Below are 27,233 nucleotides of genomic sequence, written 5' to 3' on the forward strand. Positions count from 1 at the left end.
CACAGCACTCGCATTTTGTTCGACAGATGACTGAAAAGAAATAGACATAATCTGATTTGTTTAGGGGTGTGTTTTGTTTTTTTTGGTTTTTTGTAAGAATGATAAATGTTTACTTTTCTTGTTTGACCACTGCATTGTGCATGCTAATTCCTTAAAATCTACACAAATGCAGCACACCCACATTCTGTCTTGACATGATTGTTGCAAAATAAGGGGGGTGGGAAGGGAAAGTCCATTTGATACGCGTGCAATTCGAGTTACGATCATGGTCAAAAGTTCATTGCGAGCCGTTCGTATATTCGCATCGTCGTATATCGGGACCGTCGTAGATAGCGCGAGAGCGACAAAAAGGAAGCGAGAGAGGTAAGCAAGCAGAAACACTGACAGTCTATCAACAGGGAAGCAAGGGGGCCAGGGCACGCCGGAAGAAGCAACAGCGAGCACAGAACTCGTCGGAACCGGCCCAAAATCGACAGCAGGGGTGGGGAAAGCGACAATTTGGACGACGACGAGGGGCGGAGGAGGAGGAGAAGAAAAAGACACCTGCACCCCCGCTGCGCCTCCTCCCTTCGGAGCCCCCCTCCTCTCATTCCTCTCCCTCGGACCGCCGCCGCCTCCACCATCACCACCACCTCCGCCGCTTCCTCGTTAAGATGGCTGACCCCGGCAGCGACGGAGAGGTGGCGGAGGGCGCGCGCGGCTTCGCCCGTCAGGGCGCCTTACGCCAGAAGAACGTCCACGAGGTGAAGAACCACAAGTTCATCGCACGCTTCTTCAAGCAGCCCACCTTCTGCAGCCACTGCACCGACTTCATCTGGTGAGGATTGCATGTATGTGTGTGTGCGTGTGTGTGTATGAAGGCGTGTGTATGGACACAGGTGATTCACTTGATGCAGCAGCAGTGTTTCCCGAAATCCGACAATAGCGACAGTTGCACCGCGGACGTCCGCGGCTTGGCTTCTTTTTTTTTTTTTTTTTTTTTTTTTTTTTGCCGCATCGCCACGCAGCCCCATCCGCAGGCACGCGGGGGCCTGCTGCATGCCCATGTGTGTCATTGAATGCGTCATGAGTAATTCACATTATTGGGCGAATACTGAACGGCATTCACCCGATAATGTGCAATGATCATTACGACATAAATGCTTCATTTACATAATGCACAGCCCATTATTTTTTTTGTAGTCTTTCCACATTTCTCAAATGATTCAAACCATTTCATCTTGAAAATGGTCACAAAATTCAGGATCCTGTAGCTTACTATTTTTCACCTTTCCCCACAGTTTTTATGAATCCACCACATTATACATGAGAATTGGCAGACATTTTACACACTAATCTCGTCCTCATCTCTCAACCTCCATTTTTCAATAATCCACATTGTCCATGAATATGCACTGTAAATGCACATGATAAACATATTCCATATTTCACTACTAAATCCTCCTATTCTAACTTCAACATGTGAACAGTTTATGTTGGAGACCTTAGCTTCTTACGTGACTATTTTTGCTTTATGTTAGCATACCTTCTGCTAGCGTTTGACCAATTCTAATAAGAAACAGTAAATAATAGGTGAAAATGTGCAATCGTCATCAGCCCTATTGAGTTTCTCACTTTTAATGTTTTGCAACATTCTCCATTTCCCACATGTCAAGTCTTATTGCTCTTGTGTCCGCAGGGGCTTCGGCAAGCAGGGATTCCAATGCCAAGGTAAGAAGACTGCTTGCAGATGGCTGTGGGTTTTCGAGTTTGTTGTCTTAAGTGGGCCTCAGGTCTGCTTTTTGTCACCGGCTGAGCTCTCACTGTGCTGGTGTTGGCAAGTGTTTACGCGCAGAGATGAATGAGCAGCATCAAAAGAGAGTCCACAAAATCCCCCTCCCACTTTCTTCTCGAGAAATGGTGGGTTTGGAGTGCTGGTGGGCGGATGGTTGGCAACTTGCGCAGTCGCGGACCGGTCGGGTCAAGGTTCACGTCGTCGCCACAGCGACCATTACTCACACTAGGCCATTGAAAGGGTGACGGACTTTAGTGTGGTTCCCTCCCCCGTAGCCCAGGCGGCCTTCACTGAGGTGCTTAGGTGCCATCACTTCATCGGTGAGAGGAAAATTAGTCTTCAGTGACATGGATATTGCCTGTGCATGACCAAGCAAGCTGTGAACTTCTTTTTGATGCTGTGGATTATTCTAGTTCTTCTGTTCCTCACCCAAGAATAACTGGTGAAAGCTTTTTGTATTATTCAACCATGTTGTCTCTGGCTATGTTCCCTGCCCATCAGCAGATCAGAAGCAATTAACCCCGCAGGTCATAGCGGGGTTACTTGTGATGTTAATATTGATCTTCTTCTGTGTAGCTCCAGTGACCAAACAGTAGATCAGCCTCCTTTTGTGACAGACAATCGGCAGGTTTGTCCGTCAGAGGGAGTAAAGGTTGACGAATTGACTGTATCTTAAGGTCCATGAAAATACAGGGCGTGCCATTGCTTTTGGCGAGTCCATTATGATCCATCTAAAGCTGTATTAGCTTTTTAAATCTCCAAAACGTTGTTGCATAATCAGTGTGGCACAACCACAGTACTAAACATTGATGTTGGCTATGTCAATGAATAGTCCCGATGAAAACCCGAGCTGCGTTTTGGGGTCTTAACTAGAACGAACAGGTGTGTCAAATGTCGTGGCTTCATTCCCCACCCCCCCTCTCGGAAGCAGCTCCGAACGAGAGGAGTGTGCAGCGCGCTATCGTGATGGGAGGAGCGCCAGGACGGGAGGAATGTCAGACATGTGGTGTAAACGTGCTCTTACCTGTACGCTCGTGTGGCAAAGGTGTCTCTTGTGCCTTCTGGGTGTGTTTCCGTACTGGTTCTGCAGGTGAAGACTCCTCCTTTGAATCCTTCCTTCATATGTTTAATGGAGTGTTTGTTTGCTTGTAGACTCCCACGATCACTATAAGGAAGTCACATTGGTTTAATTTCCTGTGGAAGTGTCTCAGAGAGTCGTGACCTCGAATGGTCTGGAAGTCTCTCACGTATATTTTTGTAGCATTTATTTTCCTGTGGCTTACGCACAGAACTCATTTAGATAATTAAATGCGTGGCGATGTCATCAACAATGGCGTCCAACGCAAAAGAGACAGTGAGTTTAAATGAAACGAGGACAATTGGAAGTTCCCCATTGCGGGTTGGATGACACGTCCGTCGCATATATAAAAAATTCTCCCGGCTAACATCGCTGTTGACAAACTTGCAACCTTGACGCTGCCTAATAGAATTGGCGCTCGTCAAATGTCATCCTTGAGAAGAGTTTGCCTCATAAGGTGTATTTCTTCTTCCAAGCAGGCCAGAAATGACTTCATTGATTTGTTTATCTGCAATAATTCATGTCAGCACAAGTGCATCTCCTTCATTACAAGGAGAAGTTTTCATCAGCAAGGAAGAGTCAGTGAATGTCTAATCAGGTCTACTCGACTAACAGGCACATTCAGATTTGTCATCATTTGGAGTCCAGACTCTCATCCATAATTATTGTGCTCCCAAAAGTTAACTTGAGGCGCCGAATTTCATTCTCACGCCGCCACTTGGCACTCCATTGGCGGCGGCTCATTTGCAACAGATTTCATTTGCTTTCTGGCAGTCATGACGAGGAGGCTGCGCGACAAAACTTGTCACGATCAGATTGGACAGCAATCCCGGTTGGAATTGTTACCGATGATCGCTGTTTGCAATTGTTTGAATTGATTGAGCGATCATTGATCGTCAGGTTTGTGTTACAGCCCAGTTTGTTGTTGCCGTCGAAAACAGACGGGTGAGCAAGCATGCTTCCACACGTCTTTTAATTGTTTCTACTCTGACGCCACTCAGTCCTTTTGAATTGTATTTTGAGCGAATTATTTTTAAAGAGTTGGCTATTTCAACACACGTCGCTTCACCGTTCCCAACCAATTTAAATTTCCCAAACTTCCTCCTAGTAGATATTTGCAGGAATGTTTGTCGAAATGTTTTGATTTGCCGTTAACGCCGCCAGTCACTCGGAAAGGGGCGGCGTCGGTAGGCTCGACTGTCAGGCTCGGCTTGGTTGCTAGGCAACAGAGCAAAGACCTCCACGGCGGGTCACTCGGCCTGTCTTTCTGTTGCATGCCTGAGTGTGTGTGTGTGAAGATTTATGAACAGAAGGCTAGAGTGTGACTGTTTGCTGGTGTGCCGTTTCTGCTTTTCTGACACACTACAAACGCACAAATGAATTCTCCGCCCAGATGGACACAACCTGATTTTCGCACTGTTTACCAAACATTTAAGGTTGGAGTGTCTCTTCTTTTGCTGAAGAAAACAGGTGTCTGAAAAGCTGATGTGTGATACTTTTGTAGTGGAAAAGGCAGTCATGAATGAAGACAGATGAGGCCATTCATATGCGGATGATAAAATAATACCGATAGTGCTTCAAGAATTGTTGTGCTGTGAAGCAGGTTTTGGTCGGACTGGCACCGAATGAAAGTCGGCAGCTTGGAGAGCGGCTGTTCATTATCGTTCATTTTTTATTTTTCAGCCGATTAATCGGTTCAAATAATTCATATTGGTGGGGCCCTCTGCTCTTTGTAAAACTTCACATTTGGCCTCAGCCAGAGAAAATGCTGCCTTTTTTTTTTTTCTTAGGGCTGTGATCAATTCACTAGCTTGGCCATCGCATGACTTTTTAATTTGTACAGCGCTCCCTTTTTATAGCTGCATGAATAGTTATTGTGCAATTGACTTGATTGCAAGTGGCCGGAATAAACTGTATTTAATGTTCAGTGTTTATTAATCACTTAGAGTAGTCTCCATGGTAACAAAGGGTCAGAGCTAGTTCGACCTGCTTTATAAAACAATTGCGATCCTGATTTGTAAAAATCTGTCCTCTGGCCGATGGACTGTGTTGAGGAAGTTAATCCCATCTATCTATCTATCTATCTATCTATCTATCTATCTATCTATCTATCTATCTATCTATCTATCTATCTATCTATCTATCTATCTATCTATCTATGATTATTATTTCATTAAATCCTTTCATTTAATTTTTTTCGCTTTTTATTACTTAATAAACATACACAACAGTTTTGCAGAGGCTCATTTGGAGGCTAGCTAGCATTTCTGTTGTGATTCCAATGAAGAAAAATGAACATATTAGCATCTCTACAATGTAACAAAACTTGAATGTTAGCTTGGTCAAATTCTTTATAATTGACAAAATCTTAATCTTAACACCAAAATGATGCTCAGTTGGGTTACCGGCAATGACCCAACGCCATTCGCTGCTTCCTTCTACTGTGCCTCACAAACAGCCTCAACTTCTCTAAAAGATATTTTGCAAGCTTTCGTAGCTGTCCATCCAAATGGGGTTTTGCAATATATCCACGATGTGTTTGAGCTCATCTCGGAGCAGAACGCCAAAACAAATCAACAGGCTTGTTTGACAAGGGTGACGTTAGCTATTGTAGCTTTGCTGAATTGATTTCGATTTGTTCCTCCATGCTGTGATGGAATAAAAGTACACCTAAATATAGGAATTGGCGGGAAGGGAAGCTGGAACAGCTGAAAAACTATTGTGAAATGACTAATGGCGCATAATTGACATATTGATGCATCTCTTTTTATTTTTCGCTTGGTATCGGATTGCAAGTGACAGATTTTTTTTTCTTCTCTCCTTTCTTTTCACAGTGTGCTGTTTTGTGGTCCACAAGCGCTGTCATGAATTTGTCACCTTTTCCTGTCCGGGTGCCGACAAGGGGCCCGCCTCCGACGTAAGTCAATCAAATGTACATTAAATGCATATTTTGATGGTACCTCGTCGAATGACAAGCGTGAGAACAATACCTAGGAATTTTATATTAAAAATTGTCACAAAGTCATTTTATTTTATGTTTATTTATTTTTCATTATTTATTTTTGGTTTTATTGATTTATTTATTTTAGCTTAGCCGCAAGTTTCGAATAGTGGGGCAGTGAATCAATTATCTCCCCCATTGTACATCAGTACGTTTACCCAACCGGATAATTTAATCCTAACCCACCGATTTGTGGAGAAAATGTATTTGGCTAAACCACATCCCCCCTCTGCGACGCTAGGTAGCAATATAGCCGTTTTCAGCTTGTTTTTCCTCTTGACCTCTCGTGTCACATCAAATCAAGGTAGCTTTGGGTAGCTGGTAGCGAACTGGTACAATGCGGCGCCGTCAAACGGATGACCACTCGCTTCGAAAAATGCTCATTTGTCACTTCTTTTCGTTTTTCTCTCGCATTTACTGTTTTTCGTCTCAAGGAGATTTTTATACGCATTCCATGTATAACATGTTGTGATGTAAGCGATGCTGCTTCTTTTAATAACATTGTTTTGTCTGCCAAAGAAAAAGCCAACAACACCACATAATTAAACATTTAGTGCTCATTGAACTGAGATTCTCATTGAACGCCATGATTCCGATTCAAATCAAGAGTTACGGCCTCAGGTTGCATTCGAATGAAATGTTCACATTAATGTGCTGAGTGAGATTGAGTTAAAAGCTTATTAATGGAATTAGCCATGTCAGCACTTTACGCTCGCACACAAACTCAGTGCCCATTTCCTGTCAACGAGTTGACTCCAAATCACATTTCGACGCGCTGTTAAAAGGGAAAATGTGCTGCGTGGCTGCTTCAACTTAATGGGCCAATAGCTCAAGCGAGTCATGCGTCCTTCACTTTAGAGCGTCGTCCAGCCGTGACGTTTAATTCTAAATTGCTTCTGTTATGTGTCTTAGCAGGACCCTCGTAGTAAACACAAGTTTAAGGTGCACACGTACTCCAGTCCGACCTTCTGTGACCACTGCGGCTCGCTCCTCTACGGCCTGATACACCAGGGCATGAAATGTGACCGTACGTAAAGAGTGTGTGTGTGTGTGTGTGTGTGTCTGCTGCCTTTTACATCAGCGTGTCCTGACATCTAGTGGACACCTTGAAACATCACAGCTGGCTAGAAAGAGTATGCAAGTTCCATTCAGTACCAAAATGCACAACTTCAGATCAATTTACCTTCGCCTGATTTGTTTCTATACAGATATCAGATTTGTGATTGTATTGATCAAATTGGATGATAATAGACATTATCACATAAATAATGCTGAATTGCTTGGATGACGGTGTGTGTGTGCGCTACCATGTAGACTGCATGATGAACATCCACAAGCGCTGTGTGGCCAACGTGCCGAGCCTTTGCGGGACGGATCACACCGAGAGGAGAGGGCGTATCCAGATCTCGGCCCGGATCACAGACGACACTCTGACCGTCACCAGTAAGTGCTCCCCTACGGTGGACGGAAACACTCGCAATAAGGAGGTGGACAGACAAATAGAAAGCCCCTCCTCAACTTCAAAAGAGAGAGACCAAAACTGGAAAGTCCATTAGCTGATCAATAATGCAACGATTGGCCCACATGGCCTGTTGGACATTTGTCCATGTGCCAGCTTTGTCTCTCGCAGACAGCTCTGCATTGATTATGGCGCGCAAGCTAAACTGTTGCTAAGTGTTGTCAAATGCAGCCGGGGAGCAAAGCGTTGAGCGTCGGCAATGGTGAGCATCTTAAAGGCCGCGCACGAAAAACAGTATTTGGTCTTGCTCTGTCCCGTACAGTCAAAGAGGCCAAGAACTTGGTCCCGATGGATCCCAACGGCCTGTCAGACCCTTACGTGAAGCTCAAGCTGATCCCTGACCCCAAGAGTGAGAGCAAGCAGAAGACCAAGACCATGAAATGTTGCCTAAACCCTACCTGGAACGAGACCTTCACTTTGTGAGACATCTTCCAAAGAGTCCCATTTTTATCTTTATGTTCTTTCATCACATGTCAAAAGTATCAGATGCCTTCCTTACCTTTGCTTTTATATCTTCGCCTCCCTCAGTAATCTGAAAGAAAGCGACAAGGACCGCCGCCTGTCCGTGGAGATCTGGGATTGGGACCTGACCAGCAGGAACGATTTCATGGGTTCTCTGTCCTACGGGATCTCGGAGCTGCAGAAACAAGGCATAGACGGGTGGTAAGACGGGAACATGTGTCAGTTTGCTAAGTTCTGTTGACAACGCTGTGCTGACAAGTATCTGACCTCGGCCCAAGGTTTAAGCTTCTGTCCCAGGAGGAAGGCGAGTATTTCAACGTCCCCGTCCAGCCTGACGGTGAAGATGGCAACGAGGAGCTTCGACAAAAGTTTGAAGTGAGTGAGTCGTCTTCTTGATTTGTGGAAGATGTCGCGATCTTTAACTCATTCACCCGGTACAAAGTTATGTTTGACGTCTATTCTCGTCAATGGGAGCGAATGAGTTCATCTCAAGATTTGCAACTTGTTTTTCTTCCATTGCAGAGGGCAAAAGTCGGTCCGGGGAAAACGTCAGACTCTTCCTCCTCCTCGTCCGTCAGCAAGTATGACAGCAACGGCAACCAGGACCGTATCAAGCTCTCAGACTTCAACTTCATCATGGTTCTGGGAAAGGGCAGTTTTGGCAAGGTGCACTACGTACTTCCCGCAAGCTGAAGGAAAACTTACTTTTGAAACACCTCCCGATCGTCCGGCTTGCCGTAGGTGATGCTGGCCGAGAGGAAAGGTACCGACGAGTTGTACGCCGTGAAAATCCTGAAGAAAGACGTGGTGATCCAGGACGACGACGTGGAGTGCACCATGGTTGAGAAGCGGGTCCTGGCTCTTTCCGGAAAGCCGCCTTTTCTCACACAATTGCATTCCTGTTTCCAGACTATGGTAGGACACAAAGTAAGATCAAAAATGTCCGCCGTGGGTAACCGATCTTCGTTCGAATCTCCAGGACCGATTGTATTTTGTGATGGAGTATATTAATGGAGGGGACCTAATGTACCAGATCCAACAGGTCGGAAAGTTTAAGGAACCTCATGCAGTGTGAGTAAAGCCTCGTGTGTTGCCACAATACAAAACTTTTTTTTATATGAAGTAAATTTTCTTCATTTAACACACGCATACGAATGCACGGTATCGACAGAAAATGAAAAAGCCTTTCCGTTTTTCAGGTTCTATGCAGCCGAGATCGCCACCGGCCTCTTCTTCCTCCACTCCAAAGGAATTGTGTATCGGTGAGTGTGTTTGTCACCTGAGAACGCCGCGTTTGTTCACAATCCTCCTCGAACCGTAGTATGTACTTATCACCTGCAAGTGTGTCCGTAGGGATCTGAAGCTGGACAACGTGATGCTCGACTCTGAAGGCCACATCAAAATCGCCGACTTCGGCATGTGCAAAGAGAATATGTCCGACGGTGTTACAACTAAGACGTTTTGCGGGACACCCGACTATATCGCCCCTGAGGTTCGTTTACTCTTCACAGTTTTTTTTTTTTTTTCTAACCTCTTTGAATCAGACTCGCTTCTTTGGTGTGTACATTCCAGATCATAGCCTACCAGCCTTATGGAAAGTCTGTAGATTGGTGGGCCTTTGGCGTGCTGCTTTATGAAATGCTTGCGGGGCAGGTTGGTCTCGCATTTGCCAAAAAGCACAAAATAGTGACGAGAACACTTACTAAGTAGTCGCTTCCGTGTCCAGCCGCCTTTTGACGGGGAGGATGAAGATGAGTTGTTCCAGTCCATCATGGAGCATCATGTGTCCTACCCGAAATCCATGTCCAAAGAAGCTGTCGCCATCTGCAAGGGGGTGAGACCGCATCCACGCAACTGAACCTTTCAATACGGATTTGAGTCTTCAAAGACGCGCACAGGAAATAAAAAATGACACACACCTTTGATTAGATTTCTGTGTGATGTCTAGCTGATGACCAAGCACCCGGGTAAGCGTCTGGGCTGCGGTCCCGAAGGCGAGAGGGACATTAAGGAGCACGCCTTCTTCCGTTACATCGACTGGGAAAAACTGGAGAACAAAGAGGTCCAACCGCCTTTCAAGCCAAAATCTGTGAGTATGACACAAGCGCACTCTGGCTGTTTACTGCCGTGGGAACGATTCACACACAACACACCGTAAGCGAGCGAGCAAGTCAGGTAAGTCGGGTCATTCCTTGCACGCAACCATCGCCCTCACTTTGTCATTGTGGTGACGACTCAGCAATATAGACCAATGGAAATCCGCAGTTCACGAGCTGTGCGATTTTATTGGTCGATGCCATGTTTGCGTTGCCTTTTTTTTGGCTGGGGGGTTGCAGCCTGGGTTATAATAGTTTTAGTTGTTTTTTTTATTTCATTTTTACTTTTTTTTTTTTTAGTTCATTCAGATGGAATTATTTATGAGAGCAGGCTTGTTTGTTGATACTTTTTGAAAATGATTTGTTTTCGTTGAGTTTTCATGAGATTTAATTTTTCAGTTTTAAAATAGTATGTGCCATATTTGTCGCGCAATTAAGTCAACTACAATTTTAAAACTGTTTGACCTTATACATATACGGCGATACAGAAATAAATACATTTAAAATGACCCTTCAAAATGAAGCATTATATTAATTGACAAAAACAAATTTGATGACAATGTAAGACATAATTTCAGTTAGTATATCTTTTTTTTTTATTTTAAGAAATGGTTTTATTTAATTTTGTTGGATTTTTTTTCACTTTCGGTTATTTTGTCAGTTTTCTTGAACTATAATAACCCGGGCGGCATCCCTCATCATGCTCACTCCCATCCCTCCATTTTCTCTCTCTCTCTCTCTTCTCTCCCCTCTTCCACGGCAGTGCGGGCGTGACGCCGAGAACTTTGACCGCTTTTTCACACGCCACCCCCCAGAGCTGACCCCCCCAGATAAGGAGCTAATAGCCAACTTGGACCAGGAAGAATTCCAAGGCTTCACATTTGTTAACCCGGAGTACCATCACGCTACTCACTGACCTCGCTGCACACAAACACACACACACACACACACATGCATCAGTGCAATAGTGAGCCAGAAATCACCATCATGAGCATATGCAGGCAAAAAAAAAAAAAAAAGTCTCACCATTCCTTTAACATGGTAAAAATAAGCGCACGCAAGAAAAGAGAAATATCAAATTTGTAATATCAGCTCTACTGTTTCGATTCCGATCAACGGTGCAGGTTCAACTAAAATAGCCTCTCAGTTTATCTTAGCATATTCATGCTACTAATGAGGTATAAAAACCCCAAACGGCCTTTCTAGGATTGTTTGAATGCATAAGTGCTGAACATTAGTCGATTTTAGACACACAGGCGCCATAATATTTGGTACAGCCGTACGAGAGGTCAAAGATGTGATAATCGAACAATTTATTATCATCGTTTGCACTGCATCAGGTTGTATTATCGTCTTAGTTAAGACCAAATATTGTTTACAGCTCTTGTATTTGCTCCGCGGCTGCCAAAGTGCCAACTGAAAATCATCAGAGTGCAGCCAAGCCAACATCACCCTCTCAAAAAAAAAAAAAAAAAAAAAAAAAAAAAAAAAGACCCGTGCGTGCCAATTTAGTTGGAGTCGTCCATTTTGGACTGCACATTAGAACAAATGACACAATAACCTCCTAAAAAAAACGTCATCGTGACGAGTTGTGCGTTCAACAAAGTATTGGTCACGTGTCGTCACGCCAGTGAAGACGTTTACGCACTTAAGGCAATGACGGAAAACATAGGGAAAAAAAAATGTAATGAATATATCAACTGTCATTGTTGTGGGTGAAAGAAAAACTATGAATTGTGTTGTTCTGTATGACTGGAAAGTAAGAATATACTCACTGGTGCCTACCAGGACACTTGTGCTGCGTCCGCCTTCTTATTCCACAGCTCCATCTGATAGAAAATAGAAAAACATTTGGAATTTGTTCATTTATGATTTACTTGTGCTTTAGTTAACGGTTCATTGCGTGCGTCACACTAGCTAGCGTCGGAAATATTCGAGCGGGTGAGTAGGAGAACCAACTTTTCTTCCTCAGTTCAGCCGGCCGCCAAGACACGTGACAAAGGGAGGTAGGCAACGTCAACATTCTTCCTTCGTGTGCTCGGCTCACAGCTTCACCTCCTATCCTCTTGTGGAATCTGTTCTATGGATCCTCGTTTGTAGTGGAATGTTTCTCTCTGCCGCGCAGGTGTTTGTCTCGGGTCTGTACTGTGCCGTCAGCAGGTCTTTTCCGTTTTTTGTTGTTGTCGTGTTTCCAGGTTTGTTCGCACTGTGTGCGCGCTTCTGTTTTTGTCACTCTGGGGACCCAAAAGCTCCTGAAACAGAATCAATACTTTAGACTAGATCTTCATAAGTGCGTAGTGAAGTGGAACCTATAAAGGTCAAATGTCACAGAACCAGCCCTCCAGGACTGGAGTTTGACACCTGTGCAAAATTGAGACACATTTTGTTCTGGGATGCTGGTCAGAATAAATCCGTACCAAATTATCACAGTTCTAAAACTTTTATTAAATATAAGGACGTCGGTTAAACTTGGATGGGTTGTTATTGGAATACTGTAGGAGCCGAAGATTACAAAAAGTGTCGTTTACTGTCTCACCCCTGCAGATCACTGATTGAAATGTCTTTGTCTTTGGACTTGCCTTTCTTTCCCCCTCATCACTGTGCTTTAATGGAACTTTTTTTTCTGCTTCCTGTTTTGTCTCTTTAGTAACGAGTGATGGGAAAATGAAGCTTCAAATTTGCTTCATGAACTAATTGGTGTATTTTTTTGACTCCGCTCGATGGCAGTGACTTGCCATTTCTTCAAGCCTTTCCTTTGAGCCAAATTTGAAATTTCATTTTCCCATCACTAGTCGTTATACCTTTTTAAAGGTTGCCCCAAATGTTTCTTTTTGACTTGATTTTTCTTTTCTGTTTATGTCAGAAATCCCGCCGCGACGTGGGCAACTTTGACAAGGAGTTCACGAAGATGGCCGTTGAGCTGACTCCGACGGACAAACTCTTCATCATGAATCTGGACCAGAACGAATTTCATGGCTTCTCCTACACCAACCCCGAGTTTGTTATACAAGTGTAAAAGGGGGGGGGGGGGGATGAAAAATGCCAAAACCTGAACAGACCTGCAGTGTCTTTCTATCATCTTGTCACATTGCATCCAGTCGTAAAGCGGACTACACACCCACAAATGCACGATGTGAGACTGCACAAGTGAGGGCTGCTAACAGCGGGACTGATCTTCTATTCTCTTAAACGGTAGCCAAAAAAAAAAAAAGAGTCTCTCATAGTGTGCAGACCTCCGCCAAGGCTCAACTGTTGACAAAAGTGAAGGAAGAAAAAACATATTTTCTATGGCTTCTGATTTCTGAGCTAATAATACAACAATTTGTGTATAGAGCATAATTCATTGACATAATCTAACACCCTTGCTCTAGTACATCAGGTTTCATAATAACAAAAATATAATAATACAGTTTGTTATATTTCAGCGACAGATGGAATTTTGTTTCGAAAATGTCATAGCTCAAAATAACGCATGGTAAAATCTGTATTGCGCAAGCTTTTATAGGTCAAACTTAAAAACATGAAAATATCTCCAAAACCTGATATGCTAAAAAAAATAAAGTACACCTTTTTTTTTTTTAAATCAGCGTCAAAAATGCATGTCGGAACACATAAAGCCAACTCCGATTAAAATTTGCTGTTGACCAGTATTTGGATCGACTTGGGCCAATGTTTTGGATTCTTCATTTAACTCATAAAACAACTTTTTATGTTGTTTCATCAAAAATACATTTTGTGCAAATCAGTCATAAGGTTTTTGCGTAATCCTGAAAAACCATTATCATGGCAATCAAAACAAAAGCGGTCACTTTTGTGCTTGGCGGAGGTCAACAATAGTTAAAATTGTGTTTCCAGGAGCTCAGTGTCAGCATGTCAATGCGGAGCGCAGCAACGAACAATGTCGCAGCGTGTGTATTGATCCACAGGCAGCAGGCATGTTTGTTGTTTAGTTCCTTCTCATCTGTCATGAACATTCCATGATCAATATGTCATGTATGTTATGTGCTCACACACACACACACACATATGCAAGCATGCACGTGTCTGAGCAGGGTGTAGTAGCGGATGGGATGGTCCGGATTTTGTCCCGAGCGAGCACGTTTTGTCTTCCAAACGAGTCCGTTTTTGCAATGACACGAGGCAGCCTGCGCTCTTACTCCAGCCGTACTTTCCAATTAAATTCCGTTCATGCAATAATTAGCAATTAAAGCGAACAATTACTTTCCGATTCATCGTTAAACCTGGAGTTATTAAAACCAAATTTGTAATCGCTCTTTGGACAAAAGTATTGGGACACAGTTTTGGTGATCTTTGCCAAGCGTAAATTAACCCTTTGAAGGTTTCGGGGTATTTTCCCCCGTGAGGCAAAGTGGGCTACGGGTGAGAGCAGAGGTGATGGCTCATGCAAAAATGGCTCACAAATGCAAAAGCAACTCTTCCCCAAAAAGGATATTGAAGGAACACCATCTCTTGTCTCCTTTCTGGTGCCATGTATGCGCTCACCTATAGTGCTATATGTACTGTCTTTGTGGTGCAGATCCTCCTATGCATGCCATAACTGTATTTGTTGCCTTTTTTTTTTTATTTTTATTCTTAAACACAAATGACTAGAGCTCACAAGATTGCGTGCAATGAACATTTAATAGTTGTACTTGTTCTTATTCTGTATATGTTTCAGTGTATGTGTAAATAGGAAGGGACTCCAAATAGTTTTGATGAGTTTCATCATATCACGCTTTTTATTGATTCATTTTTTTTATTTTTTTAATTAGAGCTCCAAGTGATGCTTTTTGAGCTTTTTTTTTGGGACATATTCAAAGTGTGAAGGTCACTGAAAGGATTTGGAGGTGCAATGGCTCGTTCGTCACCGCTTGCAGCCCTAATTGATTTTTTAGGTCGGTTCTGAGTTCAACACTTCCATTTGTGACCGTTTTGAGCAGGGGAAGAAAAAAAAAAAAAAAAAGAGGGGAACATGGATGTCAACTATGCAAAAGGCAAGCAAAAGAAGAGGAAGACTCGGAAGACTTTTGTATAAATCAACCTGTGTAACAATTACTACTCTCATGTTGCATGCGCCGTCATTACCTGCGCGTGAGGCATCAACATTAAAGTATGAATAGTTCTCTGCCTCGGATTCTTGGTCTCTCAACTGTCCAGCCTATTTCTAGAGTTCATCGCCGCAAAGATTGGGATAATGACAGAATGACATAGAAGTAATTAAAAGTGCTAACTTTAAAAAAAAAAGATAGTACATTTTGGTAACGGGAATTTTTTGTGGTAGGGTTGACAACTGGTCTACACATCGACCACCCAATTTGGGGGTCATGGGTTCAAATGTAGGTTCTTAAAATAATTGAGTAAAAAAATAACGCAATTTGCTGGTATTGCAAAGCAACAATATGGCTCATTTTGTATAAAACAACCCCTAAAATTTTTGAAAAACCATCACAAAAAATTGGTTGGATTGAAGTGGTGGATTAACCAAAATTGGTTTGACCCAACTCTTCCTCCATGTGCTTATCAAATTTTATCCATAACCTTTTGCTCCAACCAAGCAAGCCCTAATATCAACAAGGGCTGGAGCTCTGTCAAATTTGAAATCTGATTGGTTCAAGAAAAAGTCTCAATGCTATGATGGCTCAAATTGCTAAAGATTGTTTAAGCCCGAGGCAAATTATATGGATTAACACGTCAACACAGAGAGGCTGGATTCTGATTGGACACACACACACACACACCGTGTATTTGTGGTGGGGGACATGCTGCAATGAGTGTCAAGCAGCATCTCCATCCCAGTAGACCTTGTTGCACATACCGAGAGGTTGTTGTACTTACCTTTTGTCTCATCTGCTGCTCTCAAAGAATTCCTTCATGTTTTTGTCCGCTTCCATACAAAAGGACTCCTAAAAAAAAAAAAAAGCACAATGTTTACTTTCAAAAGAAGACCAGCAAAGTCAATTGGCATTCAAGCAAGTAAATACAAGCAGATATAAAAGGCAGCTGTTTTTTTTTTTATTTTGGGGGGGGGGAGGCATGAGGCTGTGCAACCGGGGTGTGATGATGCTGATGACAACGGCGGGGGCCTTCTGTGCCTTCAGCCTCATGACCATCGCGGTGGGGACCGACTACTGGCTGTACTCGCGCGGGATGTGCCGCTCCAAGAACCTGGGCGACAACGAGACGGTCCGCAAGAATGAGGAGGTGCTCACCCACTCGGGTTTGTGGAGGACATGCTGCACTGAAGGTACAAAAAAAATAACAGTTTTTAAGGTAATATTATAGTTAAAATCATTGTATTATTGTTATTATCTTACATTCCTTATGTTTACTCTATTCATTGTATATGTGTGCATTCTTTTAATTACTAAATATGCTGTCACTTCATTTTTCATTTTGCTTGTCATTATTATCTTAACGAGGGCATGTTTTGAACTGGGTGTTTATTTCAATGTTTCAAACTAGGTTAATAATGACACCAAAAACACTCTGACAAAGACTTCCCTGACTATTTGCAAGGCCCACTCACACATTTATGTGAAATCTCTGATCTTGCTGTCACTATAGCGGCAAAAAGGAATACAGCATCATTTTAATTATTGCAATGGAATCTTGGTCATGACACGTTGGCTCACTATTTGGCAAGCAGAGCTAATTTCTTAATCAAATTCTTTTGACTGTATTAATGAAGGGTTTTTAAAATTGAGTCATCCATTCACCAACCAGCAGTGACTATTTAGATCATGATGATGCCATTGGTTTATAGTTCCAAAACAGTGTTATGTATTGGCTATATTCTGTTATTTTCTGAAAATAAATAAATGAATAGAATTTTTTAATTTTCTTAAAATAAATGAATAGAATTTTTAGAATTAAAAAAAGTGTTTATTATTTTGTCAGGTTTCACTAAATGATTTGTACCGCCTCACTGGTGCTCGTCTTCCTTTTTTCCACAATAAATTTGGTTTTGGTAACCACGGTGATGGTCCCACGTCATCAATACTGCGCATCAGGACATATTCATCAATATATCCCATGTGACGCATGCACGTGGGTCAAAAGGCATTGCGAGCAGCACGCAAAGTTCGAATTTCGAGTGCGCACTTGACAAAAGAAAAACGACAATGAATGGACTCTAACCTCATATGAAACCTTATCAAAGTTCGCACACCACCAAGTTTAGAGCAGAACTGAAGCCAAGCCAGAGCAGGGAGATCAATACCAAAGTCCATCAGATGATGCACATCCCATTAAGCATTATGCAACTCACTCTTTTCAAGAGCATACAAAGTGGACTGGGTCAAAGAGACAGAGTTATTCATGCTATAAAATAACAGCGCAAAGTACTATAATATTACGAAAAAAGTTTACAGTCATGTTTGCTTCTCTTTAGGAACATTTCGAGGTGTTTGCAAAGACATCGATCACTTTGCAGAGGATGCCGACTACGAGCAGGACGCCGCAGAATATTTGCTACGTGAGTTCCTGCTGTGATGCGTGTTTCGAAAGTCACTCAAAAAATTTACGGAACGGAATTTATTGCCATTGCACATGCGCAATAGCAACGACATGAGACGCAATGACCAACAGAGGGAGACAGAACAGAGAAGGTTTCTTAAATGAGAAAGAAAAACAGAAAGAGGCAAGCTTGGCTCCGAGTGAACATAAACGTAACTCGGGATTTGGTGTAAACACAGTTTTTCCTTTCAGGGGCGGTGCGAGCGTCCAGCCTCTTCCCGATCCTCAGTGTGGGCTTGTTGTTCCTCGGAGGTGTGTGCGTGGCGGCCAGCGAGTTCTACAAGTCACGCTACAACATCATCCTGACAGCGGGCATTCTCTTTGTCTCTGCAGGTGTGCAACACGCAGACACTAAGGCACAAATCCTGGTTTTGAACTAAGTCTGCAAAGGCCTAATTATTGGATGACTGGGAAAATTATGAACCAGAGAGTCATAGTTTGCGACTGGAATCCAGACGTCATAGATGGTGGATGTGAGTGACGTGCTGGATACAAAAAAACAGTTGGATCAAAAAAAGGAGTGAACCAACCTTTTGGGTTATTGATCGCAACCAAAAGTTTAGATCGAATTAACAACCCCCCCAAAATGGGGCCAGATTGGGGAGCTAAATTGGGAGCTAGATTAAAGGGTCCATAAAACAATATTTTTTATTTTTTTTAACAAACAGTCTCTATAGAGAATGTAGGCAAAAACAATTCTCGGAAAAAAAAAACAACTCCAAATGCCAATTATCTGGCCTGGCTGGAACCTGGGTGGCATATTTCGAGGGGTGTCAGTGCCACCTTGGCACCCCTTCTAGTTCCGCCCATGTTCTGATTGTCAATAAGTGTTTACCGAGCTTTTCTTTTTTTGACTCTTCACTTGTCACTCTTCAGGTTTGAGTAACATCATCGGCATCATCGTGTACATATCGGCCAACTCCGGAGACCCCAGCCAAAGCGACAACAAGAAGAGCTACTCCTATGGCTGGTCCTTCTACTTCGGGGCGCTGTCTTTCGTCCTAGCCGAGATGGTGGGCGTTTTGGCGGTGCACGTGTTCATCGAGAAGCACCGGCAGCTCCGTACCAACGGCCGACCCTCCCTGGTCAAAGCGCCCGTCTCGCGTGGCTCGTCCAACTATCGCAACCGCTACTACAACAACCGCCCTCACAGGCACAGCAGCAGGAGTAACCACAGCGGCACCGTCGACTTCGCCCCCGACTCACTGCGAACGTCCCTGGTGCGGGAGGCGTCGCTCTCATCGGAGGCCAAGATGGCCGCCTTGCCGGGGTTGCTCCCTCCGGTTACCTCGGAGTACATGCTTTACGCGCTGGAGGACGCGGAGGTGTTGTTGGACGGTTTAACGGCCGCGCCTCGGGACGACGATGACATACTGCCTGGAATGTGTGCGAACAGTAAGAGAACCACTCCGGTCTGACACAAGACGTGATGGACGCATGACCTCTTGTTTAAGAAGAGCACAGAGACTCTGATGACAGAAACAATTACAAGAAGTGGTTCTCAAATTTTTTATACCCTAAAAACGCCCGATAAGTTCCACCATCATAACTAAAATGACATTAGCACACTCCCGTTACTAAGGGGGGAATAGAGGGCTGCATAGAGATGCTTATTCCCAGGCATGAATCTAAATAAATTGTGATTTTTATTTGATCATAACTATATATTTTCGAAACAATGCTAAGTACTCGTCAATGCCAAGCAGGCTACGGACAAAAAACATTGACAACAAAACCTTTCTTTCTGAAGCAGATGAATCGCTGACTTGTCTAAATGCCGTAGTAAAGCGCCAACTAGTGAGACGGAGGACTTACATGGTGTCAAATCTTGTCTGCCTTTGTCTGATTATCAAAAATATGACGTAAAAATAATAATTGCCGTTCATGTGGACCCCTCAACTCTCGATTCGGGTGATGGGTCGAGCTTAGTTTAGTAGGCCAGTAAGACCATAAAAAAAAAAAAAAAAAAATCTTCTTACCACATCCATGCAGTAATATAAAGTGTGGATTCAAATTCATTTATGTCCCATTATTTTCGACTTGTACACTGAATAAAGATTTCTCGGAAACGTATCATTTCGGTGCCTTGTGGTACCTCCCGCCACTGTGTGTCGAGAGCCGGATGGGAACACGTGTTTTCCTGTAAAAGCATGAAGGGGGGCTTCACAGAAGGAATGCGATGATAAAGGGAAGCTGGCGTCCTGCCAGCCAGCGGGAAAGCACTTAAAATTCCAAAGTAAATATCGGATTTATTACGCAATAAGTTTTGCTTTGCTCTGTGAGTGGGTTGGATGCTGATTTCATTCTTCATGACTGAGTCATACTGTGCTGAAGATAAGCTGAATAGGACAAACTTCCCCAGAATTCTCTCTCTGGCTCTCTCTCTGGCTCTCTCTCTGGCTCTCTCTCTGGCTCTCTCTCTCTCTTTATCTCTCTCTCTCTCTCTCTCTGTCATCATGTGACTGCAGTGACCCAGTGATGCTTTCTTTTTGAGCTCCAATGCTGTTCTCTCGCTCACTCACATCGAAGGGCTGTAGGGAAGACCATCACTCTTACTTTCACTTTGCACTTTCCACATCGTTTTTTCACAAGGGCAAGGCACTGCGCACTTTTTGTTACCAGTTGACTCAGAAACAAACTCGGAATAATGTTTTGCAGTTACTTCTTTTGGACTGTTCTTTCACTGTCTGGCATTTTAAGCAACTTCCGTGTATGCGGCTGTGGTAAGTTTAAACGCTTTGGCTTCCCTTCAGGTTAGACTTAAAAACATTCTTCGATCAAACAATAGCAATTATATCAAATGATTGTGTCATGAATTAAAATGCCATTGGGTCCAATTGTTTGTTAGAAAACTTTTTGTCTTTACTGCAGGCAAAGTTTGAAGCATATTTTTGACTTGTTTAAAAAAAAAAAGAAAAGAAAAAATTGTACTCACCGTGAACTTTGACAACATGTGACAAACGGGAAGTAGGCTGGGGACACTTGCCAACGACGACACTGTGTTACTGTCAAACAAGTGTCAAAAGAAGTTAACTGCGGTTACTCTGTGACCTGAGAGCTTCCAATTCAAAGAAATGTCTTGCTGCAAAATTTGCCAAGAATTCCCTTCTGCTTTTCAGATTACAACTGCACGGACAAGCCAGTGTTCACTCCGTCCAAACTGGTGGTACAGTTTGGCATGCCGGCTTCCGCCAACTGTTCCGCTTGCCAACACGCTTGCCAGAACAAATCGGTCGGTTTGGAAAAGTCAATCGGCGAACAGCAGAAAAACGGGAGAAACATTTTGTGGACGGTGGACAAAATGAATGCGTACCCTTCGTCTGTCATGTGCTACTACAGCAAAGGCAATGGCTCCCAATGCTGCAGCAAGCTGCCCATCACCGTCTACCGTAAGACCCTCCAGTAATTTGTTCAAAATATCGAAATTTAGAAAGTAACTCGCCCCACACTGTCATCAAAAAAAAAAAAAATCACAAAAGGAAGTGGTTGTTTATCTTACAGACTCTTCATTTTGTGCCCTCGCAGAGTATCCCAAAAAGGTCGAGGTGGGCTTTCGTGATCTTGAGGGGCCGATGCTGGAAGGTCAAAGATACCCTATGTACTGTCATGTGGTTGAAGCTGCTCCCCTCAGAAACCTTATCGTGATCTTCTACCAAGGCGGCACCGAAGTGAGCCGCCAACGCCTAAAGGACAACACGGAAAAGAAACCGGCCAACATGACCTTCTATAACTTCATTAATGCCACCAAAGAAAACAATGGCGCTCGATATGAGTGCATTGCCCAGCTGGACACGGAACCTGATAAACCACCATACGAGACGCGATCCAATATCTTCACCACAGATGTTCTCTGTGAGTCTATGAACATAATAACAATAGATCTGTAGAAATTCTTACTTTTGTATATCGGCCTGACTGCTTCAGCTTTTTTTTTTTTTTTTTTCTCCTCGCAAAAATCAATCTCACCAATGTATTTCTGTCTCAATCAATACGCAGATAAGCCTCAATTTGACGGACCTGGCTATAGATTGATCAACCTGACAGTGGGGGATCCCCTTCATCTCAACTGCTCCGCCGAGGGCAACCCGAGACCCTCGGTCACGTGGGAACTGCCGTTGGCCGCCGCTTTCGAAGGCGATGTCTTCTCGGTGGACTCTGTCACCACGGAACACAAAGGAGAGTACACGTGTTCCATTAACAACAGCATGGGGAGGACCACAGTTGTGTTTAATGTGGATGTACGAGGTGAGTTGATGAATTTGACCTCAACATACTCGAAAAATCTACGGAAATACTTTCAAGTTACCTAATATAGGTATAATACTTGTAAAAGTTACCGAAATATTTTCAAATCAACCTAACATGCCGAAAATACCCAAATCCTGCCTATAAGCTACCCAAATATAAAATACATATAAATAAATATAAGTTATCTAAATAAATCTTAAATGATCCCGAAAATATTCATCAACGCAGCTGTTGTAGTAATTGACTTCACTGATACTGATGCTAACTTTGTCCCCCTTTTGTTTTCTCTCTTTGCAGTCAACTACATGAATATGATTTTAGCTGTAGTAGGAGCGGTCGTTGTTCTCGTGGTCATTGCCACCATCGCGGTGTACGTCCATTGCCACAGACTCAGTCGGACTGGAAAGTACAACCTGAAGGACGTGTTGCGTTTTCGCACCCCGCACATTGCGCTACCTGACGGGGAGCTGTGAGGGGAGGGGGGGGGGAGTGGTATGAGAATAAAGGTGCCGCGTTTTGTATAAATGTGTGCATATTTGTGCAACTAATTTGCCGAAGTCATTGAGTCATATGAGGTCCACGTTTGACTTTCTTGTGTAACACTGACAACAACGGGAAAGCACAATGAGTCCCAAAGGTATTAAAGCATCTGCAGGAAGTTGTTTTCCTTTCCTGTTTGAGTAACGGTAACGCCCGCCTTCCAAGGAGCTTTTTGGCACTTGGCTCATGCGTCTTTGACACAATTCAGGACTATCTACAATATTTCCATTGTTGTGATACAGTCCCAGATGCAACTGGACTGATGAATATTGTTTAACAAGGCTTGCTGTATTTAATTATTTTATTTTATTTTTTAACATTTAATATTTTTTACATGACATCAATGTTCTCATTGTGAATACAAGGCTGGAAATAACTGCACATCCTGCCCTTGAGATTTTCCGCCCTGTCTGTGTTGTTTTTGGGTGTCCTAAGTTGCGTGTAATGTATGTACAGTGTGTGTATTTTATATATATATATTCCCCCTTAAATACTTTTTGGGGGTTGTGAGATTGCCTCAAACTGAAACTGCTCAGCTGGAATAAAAATAATGACAATATAGCATATGCTTCCATTGTGGTATTTGATGTATAATTTAATTAACACAAAACATTTTACTTTATTTATGTTTTATTTTATGGTGCAGTGGTTCACTAGCCTGGATAAGTGACAAGTGCCCTCCAAACCACATCCGTACAAAGTTTACCAAATGTATGCCGCTACGTGTTTATTTAGCATAAAAGGTTTGTCATCAAAAATGAACAAGCGACCAATTTTAAGTACTCAACTATGTACTGGAATGTGATTGGCTAGCTAAAGACCGAACCCTGGCTTTCACCTATCAGGTATCAGATAACACTGCGACATTGCTCAGCACTACAGCTAAGTAAAAGCCAAAAATAGGATTTGTGTAAATAGCTTGTGGCTCACTAAGAGGATCAAATTGGCGTTTAGCTTGTGTTTAGCATAGGTTGCAGTCAGCGAGTTGTTAGAACGTCGCCGCTGGACACACTTGGACTGAAGGATGACCGGGGTAGCTATCGACTACAGCGCCTGGGATCACATCGATATTTCGGACGACGATGACGTCACCAACCCTTACGTCGACACGCCGAGCTTGTTTCGGATGAGACACCGGGTCAGGAGTATGCCCATTTCATAGACATTTTGAAATTAACTCTTTGTTGGACTCCAAATAATAAACATGGTGTTATACTGCTCTCAATCATTTCCAATAAGGTTTCTCCCTCACGACCCACAACAATAAGCAAAAGTATTGATTTTTGTTTTTATGAACTTACGACAATTCTCAGGCACGTCTGGAGAAGATGGCCGGGTTCCAGCAAAGGGGAGAAGACCTGGAGAGCAACCTGGCAGAATGCGGCAGGCTCCTGGAGGAGGCCGAGCGACGACTCCGAGCGATGGAGGAAAGGAAGACTGAGGGGGAGGAGGCCAACTTGACCAACGTCCGGGCGGAGGTGAAGAAACTGAAAAAGGACAAAAGATTATTCGAGAAGATGAGGGAGCAACACAAGCGTGAGGAGAAAAGGCTTCCCTGGAATGTGGACACCATCAGCAAAGATGGCTTCAGCAGGGTAAGACAACAACATTCCTCCAAATGCAACCACCATCTTACAAATATGTACGTGTGTCTCGTAGAGTATTGTCAACATGAAACCGAACGAAGAGACACAGGAGGAAGGCGTGGAGAAGTACGGCGAGGAAATCAAACACTTTGGTAGGACAAAGTCGTTTGATTTTACGCAACTAACACATGACGAAAGAACTATAATAAAAATATTCTGTATTCTTCCATAGAGGGAATTTCACCTTCCCTCTGTCGCTAAGTACTTGCTTTTAGAGAGTTCTGTTGATTTTCTGAAATGTAAACATATAAGGAGTGTGGTTCTAGACCTGCACTGTGTTTAATAAATAAAACAGACTTGATTTAAAGTGCGGCTCACTAGCCGGTTGTAAAAATAGCTCAACACTGATGGGACATTGTGATCTCGAAGGCATGGAAGAGATCCTTTGAAAATCACCTTGGATTTCTAGCGATGTTGTTGATAAAGCTTTTGTTGCCTTTCGCATTAATCGGTACCAAAGAAGACGTGTTTATGTACATTACACTAGGTATGTTGCGGCGCTACGACGACAGTCAGAAATATCTGTCGGACAATCCGCATCTTGTGTGTGAGGAGACGGCTAACCGCCTTGTGGTCATCTGTATTGAGTATGCGATCGATGAGGTAAGAAAATTGGCTCCATCTGGGTCATAAAACGGAATATTTAAAAAAAAAAAAAATCTACCTTTTCCGATTTAGAAGCACGCCTTGATGGAGCAGGTGGCCCACCAGGCCATCGTCATGCACTCCATCTTGGATTTAGGCCGAGCATTGAAGGCGGACCCGCGAGGCTGCTTCAGGCAGTTCTTCTCAAGTATGAAGGTCAGTAGAAGTCGAAACTCGGTCCTTGTGTTTTAGTCTCGTTGTCCTCACGCGCGTGTCGCAGAATGCGGACCAGTTGAACCGGGAGGCTTTCCAACGTGAGCTGGAACTGCTGAAAGAGCGTGTAAGGAGCTGCGCACGGATGCGGATGGAGGAGGCCAGGGAGGAGCTGGAAGAAGAGGAGAAGCAAAAAAGATTGGGGCCCGGTGGTCTAGATCCTGTCGAGGTCTATGAGTCACTGCCCAAGGTAAATGTCCCACTTAAGCACTCATACTGGTCCATATGCGACGACGGCGATCAAATTACTCCGCCTGTGAGTCCCTTGTGAGAGTTTCCCGTTTCACTTTGTTTGCACACAAACATAGGGCCTATTGATCTCGTCGGGCAGCACAGACGACTCGAAACACACACAAACGGGGTTCTGACCTGCTGTTGTCTCTCCGTCAGGACATGCAGAGGAGCTTTGATGAGAAGAACATTGAGATGCTGCACGAAGCTATGGGCAAATTGGACCTTGAGGTAAGCGGATGGATGGTTGATGATGATGATGTGATGATGACGTGGTGGTGGTGGTGGTCTCCACAGGAGGGCAAATATCACCTGGCAAGGTGCATCGACTCTGGACTGTGGGTGCCTGAGTCTGGAGAGAACGAAGGTTATGGAGAAGATGAGGAAGAGGATTAAACTGTGTTTGGAATGACCTAAAAATATTTTGATGTTTTTGAATAAAAACTGCCAAGTAGCAGCTCATCGAGCTTTTTTTCCTGGAGAGTTTATTTTGTGTTGTGTGTTTTACATGTGCGGACACATTTAGTTCAAAAATATTCAATTATCATTTCTTATTTAAGTGTGTTAAGGCCATTGTGATATTTACAATAGCAGATTTACAGTTCTGAATTGCTAACCATCAAGCTGTTGGCCTGAGTGGTACCAAGATTTTTTTTTTTTTGTAGGGGGGGCTAAATTAATTAATAATAAATTAATAATAATAATTAATAATAATGTAATATAATTCATACAAATAATAATAATTTAATACATATTTAATCAATATAATTATAAATATATATTTTTTATTTTTAGAGGGAATGCATGGGATACTCAGGCTGAGATTATAATTGGCCAATGCATGTGGTAATAAAGGAGCGGGGTGGGGATGTAAAGGGCTTCTCCATGAAGATGGTAGGGGGGGGTGAGGACACGGTGTGTGTGCGTTTGCCGTCTGGCTGGTTGGTTGGATGAAGAAAACGAGGAGGAGGAGAAAGAGAGAGGAGATCCGAGGAGGGTGGGGAGCTGCTATTCATGAAGACGCAGAGCGCTTGTGACACATGCACGGCTCGTCTGCAGGCAGCCAGCACGGACAGCGACCAGGAGGAGGAGGAGGAGGAGGAGGGGGAGGAGGAGGAGAAGGAGGAGAAGGAGGCGGGAGGAGAGGAAGAGGAGGCGGAGGACCGGCCCGCCTTCATCTGGACGCCATCAAGGTGAGTATGTTGTTTTACAAAATGCTGCAGCCTGTGTGCGTTTGAGAGGGGCATCCCTCGTGCTGCGTCTTCATATCTGCCTCCTGCATGTATGTCACTGTGTCACCATCCTCCTCCCCCTCCTCCCAGCGTGTATCTGTGCGCATGCAGACTAGTTGACCCTACGTGTGTGCGTGTATAATGCCAGGTGATCAGAAAGCACAGCGGGACAGCCACAGCCTCCCGACGCAAAAAAAAACAAAACTGAATTGGGTCATCGTCGGAGGGCTCCGAGTCATTATATAATGGGAGGGAGATTCGGTTTGTTGCAGTACGCTCTCGGAATTAGCTCCCGCAAGGCCACCACAATGACACCGTGTTTATGTTGTGCCAGCGTCGTGTTCCTCAAAATGACAAATCATGTGATTTTGATTCAATTTTGAAAGTATGGAAAGGGGAGATTCGGGCAATAGTGGTTTGTTGCGCACTCACCGGCTTGGAAATGTTTGAATTTCAGATGAAGTGCTTTTTAAAGTGCTCAGAATTTAAAGCGTTTCCTCATAGAAATGGCTTTCTGGCTGCATAAGGAAAATACGAGAGAGTTCGTAGCAGTCATGTTTTGATCACGTTGCGATTTGTCATAATCAATAAAGTCGTGAAGTCATGTTTACAAGGGGAAGGTTGTTGTGATAAAGTAACAATAGCACAAAAATAAAGTTGCAACGTTTTGACGATGAAGTTGTGTTTGCTAAAACATCAGAATGTTGCAAGAAAAATATTCTGTAATATTATATATACACACACACACACAGTGCAGATTTCTTACAATATCTGTTGACCTTGAATACTTCTTATTGTGCCTCACAGGAAGAAGCGAAGAGACGCTCAAACTTGTGACCTTCCAAGATGACTTCCAAGCAGTGATGCTCGTCATTCCGAAAGGTCACCGCAAAACACGACGCTCTTGGATTTTTGTACTGCACCAAGGACAGATTTTTACGAGGTTGGAACTATGCAAGGAAGAGTTGGACTAGTGGATTTGGAGATATGTTTTTTTCCAACAGTCTCCCAGCCGCAAACCCTAACTGGGGTG

The 27,233-nt window shown here is 43.5% G+C and overlaps 4 protein-coding genes and 1 long non-coding RNA gene across 8 annotated transcripts; 4 read left to right on the forward strand and 1 right to left on the reverse strand.

Annotated features, from left to right (window-relative positions):
* Nucleotides 1-46: 46 nt before the first annotated feature.
* On the forward strand, nucleotides 47-15,052 carry LOC119122200 (protein kinase C beta type). 4 transcript variants are annotated; one of them, XM_037250458.1, is made up of 17 exons: nucleotides 47-817; nucleotides 1,679-1,710; nucleotides 5,687-5,769; nucleotides 6,766-6,880; nucleotides 7,168-7,296; nucleotides 7,635-7,791; nucleotides 7,901-8,035; nucleotides 8,113-8,209; nucleotides 8,357-8,500; nucleotides 8,576-8,749; nucleotides 8,814-8,905; nucleotides 9,034-9,096; nucleotides 9,188-9,326; nucleotides 9,407-9,487; nucleotides 9,561-9,668; nucleotides 9,783-9,923; nucleotides 12,794-15,052. In XM_037250458.1, the coding sequence occupies exons 1-17, from the start codon at nucleotides 654-656 to the stop codon at nucleotides 12,944-12,946; spliced, it is 2,007 nt and encodes a 668-aa protein (XP_037106353.1). In that variant the 5' UTR covers nucleotides 47-653; the 3' UTR covers nucleotides 12,947-15,052. The 4 variants fall into 4 exon arrangements, with proteins under 4 accessions (XP_037106353.1, XP_037106372.1, XP_037106345.1 ...); XM_037250477.1 differs by having other exon boundaries at nucleotides 49-817; nucleotides 6,769-6,880; nucleotides 12,794-12,946; XM_037250450.1 differs by lacking the exon at nucleotides 12,794-15,052 and adding an exon at nucleotides 10,694-11,727 and having other exon boundaries at nucleotides 52-817.
* A 911-nt stretch (nucleotides 15,053-15,963) lies between these two features.
* Nucleotides 15,964-19,131, forward strand: LOC119122276 (voltage-dependent calcium channel gamma-3 subunit-like). Its single transcript, XM_037250611.1, has 4 exons — nucleotides 15,964-16,174; nucleotides 17,321-17,404; nucleotides 17,638-17,778; nucleotides 18,322-19,131. The coding sequence occupies exons 1-4, from the start codon at nucleotides 15,964-15,966 to the stop codon at nucleotides 18,861-18,863; spliced, it is 978 nt and encodes a 325-aa protein (XP_037106506.1). The 3' UTR covers nucleotides 18,864-19,131.
* A 752-nt stretch (nucleotides 19,132-19,883) lies between these two features.
* LOC119122248 (vascular cell adhesion protein 1-like) lies at nucleotides 19,884-22,795 on the forward strand. The gene is made up of 5 exons (XM_037250552.1): nucleotides 19,884-20,168; nucleotides 20,565-20,834; nucleotides 20,971-21,297; nucleotides 21,442-21,690; nucleotides 21,991-22,795. Exons 1-5 carry the CDS (start codon nucleotides 20,093-20,095, stop codon nucleotides 22,164-22,166), a joined length of 1,098 nt encoding a protein of 365 aa, XP_037106447.1. The 5' UTR covers nucleotides 19,884-20,092; the 3' UTR covers nucleotides 22,167-22,795.
* Nucleotides 22,796-22,801: 6 nt separating this feature from the next.
* Nucleotides 22,802-25,431, forward strand: LOC119122253 (hsp90 co-chaperone Cdc37-like). The gene is made up of 8 exons (XM_037250565.1): nucleotides 22,802-23,371; nucleotides 23,547-23,828; nucleotides 23,893-23,971; nucleotides 24,367-24,482; nucleotides 24,558-24,680; nucleotides 24,745-24,927; nucleotides 25,128-25,199; nucleotides 25,266-25,431. Exons 1-8 carry the CDS (start codon nucleotides 23,258-23,260, stop codon nucleotides 25,362-25,364), a joined length of 1,068 nt encoding a protein of 355 aa, XP_037106460.1. The 5' UTR covers nucleotides 22,802-23,257; the 3' UTR covers nucleotides 25,365-25,431.
* LOC119122286 lies at nucleotides 25,207-27,108 on the reverse strand. Its single transcript, XR_005097826.1, has 3 exons — nucleotides 26,967-27,108; nucleotides 26,633-26,718; nucleotides 25,207-25,314 (listed from the first exon to the last, which is right to left on the reverse strand). It is a non-coding gene; the product is annotated as an uncharacterized LOC119122286 (long non-coding RNA).
* Nucleotides 27,109-27,233: the final 125 nt, after the last annotated feature.

Source organism: Syngnathus acus, chromosome 1 (genome assembly GCF_901709675.1).
Source record: "Syngnathus acus chromosome 1, fSynAcu1.2, whole genome shotgun sequence".
In the NCBI taxonomy this organism is placed as follows: Eukaryota; Metazoa; Chordata; class Actinopteri; order Syngnathiformes; family Syngnathidae; genus Syngnathus; species Syngnathus acus.